We start from the raw sequence: 8272 nt of genomic DNA, 5'->3' as shown, positions 1-8272 counted from the left end.
TAATAATAATAATAATAATAATAACAATAATAATAATAGACAAACAAATTTGGCTGCTCAATTAATTCAAAGGGTCTGATATTCACAGGATCTGGCTATCGTCAGCATATTCCGAGGGCAAACTAGAGCTCGATATCGAAGCACACAATCTAAAACAAACATGTTACGCATGCAAGAGTTTCTTTTTGTATGGGTGGGTTGAAATGGGGCGCTACGTAACTACTGCTTGCACTTTTGAAAAAGAAAAAGAAAAAGAAAAATTGCCCAACGACCTACTTAACCCCGAAAGATCAAAGCGAAAAGGTCAAACATAAACTATTACACTAGGTAGCTGAGCTCAGTATTCTTTGTTTATGCCGTCCTTAGTTTATGCGTGTGCGTGTGTCAATGTTGGATTGATTCCATCGCAACATACTACTGTACTCTAATTTCATGACATGATAGGCATGAGGGACGATACTCTGACGTTCTGACTGGTGCAAGTCTACCCCAGTGCTGTGATCTGAATGGTGCGAGATACATACCTTAATGAGGACAACTGGCGTCCTCGGATTGATGCGGTGGACCATGTTCTAAAATCCTGGCGTTCTCGCTCCCTGTCTCTCCGTGGCAACGTGGTGGAACATAGTTCCACCGCATTGCGTCGACAAGTTTACTCCTATGTACCCCTCGACTGGCCGATCATGTAGTGCTCCCTGTCCTTTTTCGACCCCGATCGTCAGGTCATCATTTTTGGGCGGGTGTCCCTGTTCATTGTCTGGTTTGAGTGAGTACGCTTAATTTTCAGTTTGGAGTGGGTGTGTTTAATTTTTAGGTGGGATTCGATTCCTTAAGAATTTGGTGTCTAGTGACCCTCGGTTTGCGGTGAACCCAACCCTAAGGCATTGCACTCCAGCCATAGGTTGGATCAGACTTGTTGATCGGCAGGCATTGCACCGCCCTCACGGGAGCCTGGCCGTTCGCCTCAAAACATAGAAAAAACACTCGATGTGCTAACAGTTATTTTTTAAACAAAAGAATTTTAGTTCTCCGAGTCTTCACGATCTTAATAAAATCTAAAATGTTCGGCATGGGACGCTGCGTTTCACTTTGACTGTCATCAACAGTGCGACGGAAAAAATGTTTAAGAATGTTTTTGAGGTTAGGTATGTACATACATAAACAACCAGTCCAATCAATGACAAAGGAGACAACTTTAATAACATTAAACACACGTCAAAACTTCTAAAAATGATGAAAGTAACAACATAGTTAAAAAAGTTTGAAAATGCAACGCCCAACAAAACGACTCCAGTTTATACCCAAAACGATAAGTGAATAATTAAAGTGACAGATAGCCTATCGCTAGGAGTTAACAAATATCCGTTAACTTTTGGTTAGTTAAGTCCGATTTCGGACGCTTGCTAGAAAACCCAAGATAGTGACCTCTGACTACATGAGGGTCAAACACCTCTTTCCTTCATTTGTTAATCGATACAGACCCGATGCTAACGGAGCAAGGTTGCTCTGAAAAGACAGAGAGAAGTATATTCGGCTCATCAAATAGCCACAGGCGAATTCGTCTTATTCCCACCATGCCAAAGCTTACACATTTTAAAGCTGTTTTTTGTCAGACAGTTTAAAATTGTCTTCTTCGTCGAAGCTGCTTAGACCAATTTTTGTCGATTTTCAAGTTGGCACATTGAAAATACAAATGACTACTTCAAGCATAAGGGAAATTCAGTTTTCTAATTCTCGTTTCTGTTTTCATTCAGTTAAACATTGATAAACTACACATGTTTCGCTGATGTGAATGGTGCATAAGTCTAACATGGTTCAAAACTAAAAAGCGCAGTGGAATACAACTGAAAAAAACAAAACAAAACAAAAACTCGACAGTACAATTCAAAGGCCTGTAATTTTCCCTCCTGAACAAGAAAGTACTTTGAAGAGAAAATGACCGCGATTAACACAGATTTCTTCAATAGAGATAAAAATCCTTGAATCCATAGGGTGTTAATGGACATGAATGCCAAAAATTCAATGAGCTTAACAAAAATACCAATTTAGAAATCTACGAATTAATAAGTTTTACTATGAGACTTACTGATTCGAACTACGCGAGCTTTAAGGTCAAGCGCACTAAGATGGTATTCATTACAGGGGGTGGCAGAGGGGATCTTGATCCCGTTTCACGCACGAATTTTAGAGAAATTCACGCGGGACGTATATCAAAGGGGAAACTTCAAATCCCTCTTCTTTTCTACAAGGTTTCAGGGAAATCTTAGGGTTTTATCGCATGAAAGAAACAATTCACGGGTCACGTATATTTCAAGAGGCGAATTACGCCTTCATAAATTTACAAATCACGCTTGCCTTTCTGTAAATTCACGCGTCACACATTAAATTTGGCCCTAATCACGCGTCACATATCAACCCTTTGCCATCCTCGTTATAATTGATTTATTTTTTATGTTACTGATAAAACAATGGTATATAAAATTGTGTAAAATAATGGTTACAAACATCTTGGATGGCTTATTCCTCGTCGTCATCTGAGCTACTGTCAACTCTTCGTCTCTTTTTGGAGTTTCCTTGACTACTGTTCTTGTAAGGAGAAGTGCTCCGCTCGTTCTTTCCTCCATTATATTCGTCCTCCGAATTACTGGAATCACTATCAACCACTCCCTGAAGTCGGCTGAACAGTTTAGGGTTTGAGTTTAGGACGGTACTGGGTGTTGGCTTGCGATCTGATATTATACGGCTGCTTCTAGTTGGCCGCCCTCCACCATCTAAAGTAATAAATAATAAACTAATTTACCAACTAAACTGATCTTTGGAAGATATGAATTATCTTGTTTAAATGTCACACCCTAACTCTGGCTGCAACTAACTCAAAACGTCTCAAAACAAATTTTTTAAGGTGTCAGCGCCTTCTCCATCTTTCTAGAGCGCACCTCAAGTAATTTCAATACTTCTCAACAAATTAGTAGCTTTTAATCGGCAAAAGGTCTTCGGTCCCAACGCAACTGCATTCAGAATGAAAGATAAAATGAATAATATGGCAAGTAAGTATATGTTTCGTGAAAAGTCTGACATTCTCTGCTGAAAGGAATATCATTTTATATTAGGGAACATCGTCAAGGGTTGAAATAACTTCCTTCTGAATAAAATTTGAGAAAGGTAAATGGTTCTTTTTAAATATGTAAGGAAAGAAATTTCATGGCCTACAATTTTGCGTTCAATCTGCCATGACACCTGCACCTGAACAAAGAGAACTCGCTACTCAATTTTTCCGTTTAAGGTCACTGCTTTCTAACCTGTGGAGATGATATTGCCACAATCAAGCTCAGCTACTTCATCTGCTTCCTCCCTGGCCTGCTTGAACTCCTTACACATACCAAGCGATATTCTTCCTGAATAACAGAGAAATGGTTACATATACACTAACAAACCTACACCATCCAAAGTACTTCCTACTATCACTTAAACATTTACTAAATAAAGACAAGGACAATTAATAAACCAACCTGTATTTTCCAGAGGACGAAGCAGTGAAAACTATGCATTTTGCAGTCTGATAATTAGAAAAACTAATTATGTGACCAAATTAAGTATTATTAATGAAATTTTACCTTCAAACCCAGTATCCTTTCGCAGCACTGTTTCTAAAACTGTCTCTTTCTGAGACATGGAATTACATGCAGCAAACAGTTTAACATAGTTTTTACGCAGTCCACAGGTTCGAACAAAACGTTTTAAGTTTTTTAGTCTAACACTGTCTGCAGAAGGTGGTGATGACTTTTTCTTTCTTCTAGAGGAGCCTATCTCCTGCAAAACAATGAAATTTACTCATTCAAATCCTGAGAGGAGCAATGAAAAAGAGCAAGAACTTACCAACTTGTCTTGCTGGCCAATTCAGTGTAACCCCATGTTGTTGGCCAAAAATCAACGTGGCCCTTAAAACGGCAAAACTTTTGTCATCTTGAGGCTACCCAAGTAGACAAAGTACCGGTAATTTCATGTGCTCAATTAGACAAAAAAAGCCATAAGTTGGTTTGTTCATCGTAGTAAGAACCTGGTTTTCTTTAAAGTGTTTGAAGTCATTCACCAAATGGGTGTTTTGCCCAAAATAGAAGTTGATTTGCCTTGCAGTCTATCAAGTCTTGGCATATTCATACCACTGCCAAAAATCTTTCAAAAATATTCCCTTAAAGCAAAAATACTCTTGATGGATGTTTAACATGGTTTGTGCTAAGATGTGGAAGCCCCCATAAAAGTTTGAAGAGCACAAACAACTCAAGCTTCTTGAGCTAAAACTTTTTATATTAAGTTATTCAGTAAATATTTAGAACAAGTGAACACTTGCTCATTAAGTGAACTTGGTTAAGTAGTCTGCAAAGCAATATGAAAGTGGTTCATTGTAAAAGTGCCCCAAAATTTAATGCAAGCATTTTTCTTCCCTTTCTGTCTGGTGATAATAATGTTTCAGCTACCTCTGACTTCCCTTTCTGTTTTCCCTTCCATGAATTATCATCATCATTCACCCTCACATCACTTTGGTCTGCTTCATGACCATTTTTCCTTCCACCTCCTTGTGTTTGTTTATGTATTTCATCATCAATGTCATGGTTAGATTCCATAGGTTCTTCATCTTCATCTCTCTCCAATGTCTTTTTCTTTTTGGATATATTGTTGTTCCTTACTACCTCACTGTCATCATTGGATACCTCTGCATCCTCAACACTTTCCACTAACACCTTTTTAGGTATACTCTTTTCTTCTGTTCTTTCCTCGTCAATTTCTGGATCATCATCAATGTCCTGGGATATTTTTCTCTTCTTAAATGGAGACCTCTTGATTTGCTCCTTGTCCTTACTTTTTATCAAAATCAATGTAGACTTTCCATTTAGCTTTTGAGAACTTTTTCCATTTGAAACAGTATTCCTTTGATCTATATTTTCCTTGTCCATTGCTTCTTTTCCGTATTCATTTGCTTCTCTTTGTTCTTTGTATTGTTCTCCAGACAAATCATTGGTGTTATCAAGTATTTCATTGTCACAAATGTCACCTAAATTTGTATCATGAACATTAGATGATCCCTTTTTGTTGTCTATTGAGTGTTTTCTTTGCCTTTGCTTTGAATTGAAAGATGAAGTGGATGTTGTGGCATCACTTGAGTCATCAGCTGTCTGGGAATCTTCCACACTTGACTCTAATGAACAACAATATTTTATAAGCTAGGAACTAAGTAAACAGTGTTCTTGCATGTTACTCAAGTCAAGGTACACTTCTTGTTAAAACAAAGCTTATACAGCTTAAATAAGAAGTTATAAGTAACCTAGTTATCCTGACCTTGTTTCAACAGATTTCAAACAAGACTAAGACCTCTCCAGCTAAAATGTCCCAGCATCCCACCATGCTTACACCAACCATTGAGTATATGCTAAACATGGCAATATGTACACTTACAAAACTGTCACTGATATATCATATAACTCAGTTCCTCTCAAAACTTACAAATAGCTCTTTCAAAAATTTCAGATAGTATTTCAATCATTGCACAGTTTTTCATCAGTAATGACAATACCGTATTTACCTGTGTATAATGCGCACTTTTTTTTCCATAAAAACAAGCATCAAAATTGCGGTGCGTATTATACACGGATTCTATTGTTTGTCAAGCACGTCCTAATTTGCATACGTTTAAAACGCAACAAAGAAAGTAAAAGTGCACGGATCGGTGGCTTGGGGAGGAGAAAGAGCTTGCTTGTTTACGACTCATTTGAAGCTCACATGACAGATACTGTGAACACTTCCTTCAAACGCGAACTTCCCTTCTCCAGTCGCTCGATGTATCTTTGAACAAACCATTTAGAGATGGAGTCCGAAAGGAGTGGATGGCTGATGGAATTCACAAACTTACTGGACAACAAAAAAAGGCTTCGGAGGAACTGATCTGTTCGTATATTTCACAAGCGTAGGAAGGCATTCCATCAGAAATGATCGCTGCCTCTCTCTGAAGTGTGGAATCACAAACAATTCGAATGAATCACAAGATGAATTGGTTTACAATTCAACTGAGATCACTGATGAACTTGAGGATTCAGTCATCGAAAACCTATTCGAATCGGACTGTGAGTCGGTTTAAAGACACTGAACATTTTACTTAAATCACGCAATTGCAATGCAGTAATTATATTCAAGCTACCAGCAGTACTGTGAGTAGAAATAATGTTTATGAACGGCTGTTATGATAATAATTCAAGTTGTGAATTTAGGTATATTAGTAAGGACTTCAAGTTACAACATTTATAAAACGTTTGACTGTTACTGAATAGAAAAGCTTGTAAATAGGTGCTCGGTGCGTTCGATATTTGTAGTAGCAAATAGTTAGAAATTGTTGTAAACATATTATTGATGAATTCCCAGCTCTTGTTAATTAAGTGAAAAAATGAAAGTTTTAATTCTTGGTATTTGTCATGAAATCTTTTTTTTCGGAAAAAAAAGGTCAAAAATTAGGGTGCGTATTATACACAGGCGCGCATTATACACAGGTAAATACGGTAAATGAGATGAAAGTAGCCAGCTGCTACTGTCCCTGTCTAACAGCTCTAAATATATTCAAGCTAAGCTAATCATGGATGACTTGATCTATTTGAACTAGAATATTTGTCAAAATATTATTTAAATGATGGAAATGTACACTGAAAGTATATTTTGAAAATGGGGACTGTTTTTTAACACTCTCCTTATCACCACCTGAAAGCCATTCTTCCATTTAATTATTAAGTGTGATAATTGGAGTAAGAGTAGAGATAGATTTGAGGTCTTATGAATGACTGTTATTCATGACAATCTGTCACCCACAAGAGCTTTTTCCCAAGATACCCTTACCTTGGTGGCCACAGTATACAATTAACTGTTACTCCTAGGTACAACCCTGTCTATCTTTTCATAACATTTACAGTTTCTAACCCCCAGCCCCCACCCTACCTTGCAATATTAACCCTTGAATTACCTTCTCTAGCATCACACCCTTGAAAAAGTTCTATATATAAGTAAGCATATTTATATCAAATTCACCTTGATCACCTTCACTTTGTCCTTGATTTTTATTAGTATAAAAAGCATAGACATTATGCACAGTCTTTTTGAAGACTTCCCTCTGGTAAGCTTCCAGTTTCTCTAATCCCAGGTGTTCAAGAAATTGATGACGTAATGATTTGACAGTAAGCCTCCTACATCAAAAAATCAAGGAAACTAAAATTGAACATTGGATTAATCCAAAATGGATCTGTCACAGGTCTTATCTTTTTTAAGATAACTGAATATGATCAAAGGAGGTAGCTGAGAGTAAACATAAAAAGTTTGTTTGAGAATTTAAAGTAAAGGAACTCTTCTATAATACTGTGGGAATCATAGTTGGACCATTAACATTTACAATTTAGGGCCAGGGACACCAACACAGAGCCACAAAGGACACGCTCTTTGACCCCTAATATAAATTTAAAGAAAGGGGAAGATCAGAAAAAGACTCTTGCGAGAAGTCTCAGGGCAACAGGGAATAAATCGATAGTCACTATTCATATTCAATTCTATGCAAATGATTGGCTGGAAATTTCGCAGACTAGCCCCATTGGAGCAATATTGGATCAATTTATCGTTATTTGCGGGTACACTTGCAGTTTGGCGGAGCAACAACTTAAGAGCATTGGAGCGCGGAATCCGAAGGTCGGAGGTTCGATTCCTCATGGGGCACTCAGAATTTTTTTCTTTGTCCCGAGCTCGTGACAAGATGAAAAAAAACCATCTATTTCTATTTCTTTACCGGGCTCAAAAACTTACCATCTCTCTTATTTCTATTTACAAACATTACGCTATCGACATTGCTGATCCTAGCAGTACGCAAGACGCGAGTCATATGAACTTCGTAACAGACCTCGCTCACCGTGGAGTCTCTGTGACTACTTGGTACAGCATTGGAGCGCGGAATCCGAAGGTCTGAGGTTCGATTCCTCATGGGGTACTCAGAATTTTTTCTTTGTCCCACGTTTGTGACAAGACAAAAATAAACATCTTTCTCAACTTACCCAATGTTATCGCTCTTCCTGAACACCCTGTGTACAAATGTCTTCATCATCGCTTCGTCAATATCTTCATTCATCTCTTCCGATTCGAAGCTCTTATGTGTCCGTTAACAAAAGTAAAATACTCTCTCCTTAATGTTTAATGCTTGCGTCTAGAGGCGTCTGGCAGAAAGTGGCGGGAGAATCTTCTCTTTACCAGCTTC

General features: G+C 37.8%; 1 protein-coding gene across 2 annotated transcripts; it reads right to left on the bottom strand.

Moving 5' to 3' along the window:
* Nucleotides 1-1176: 1176 nt before the first annotated feature.
* On the bottom strand, nt 1177-8240 carry LOC131793365 (HIRA-interacting protein 3). 2 transcript variants are annotated; one of them, XM_059110777.2, is made up of 6 exons: nt 8073-8240; nt 7066-7220; nt 4476-5194; nt 3615-3810; nt 3300-3395; nt 1177-2771 (listed from the first exon to the last, which is right to left on the bottom strand). In XM_059110777.2, exons 1-6 carry the CDS (start codon nt 8144-8146, stop codon nt 2518-2520), a joined length of 1494 nt encoding a protein of 497 aa, XP_058966760.2. In that variant the 5' UTR covers nt 8147-8240; the 3' UTR covers nt 1177-2517. The 2 variants fall into 2 exon arrangements, with proteins under 2 accessions (XP_058966760.2, XP_058966761.2); XM_059110778.2 differs by having other exon boundaries at nt 7075-7220.
* Between the last annotated feature and the right edge of the window lie 32 nt (nt 8241-8272).

This window comes from Pocillopora verrucosa, chromosome 14, assembly GCF_036669915.1.
Source record: "Pocillopora verrucosa isolate sample1 chromosome 14, ASM3666991v2, whole genome shotgun sequence".
In the NCBI taxonomy this organism is placed as follows: Eukaryota; Metazoa; Cnidaria; class Anthozoa; order Scleractinia; family Pocilloporidae; genus Pocillopora; species Pocillopora verrucosa.
Note: the sequence above shows the minus strand (reverse complement) of the source record. Positions and strands in the feature narration are given on the sequence as shown.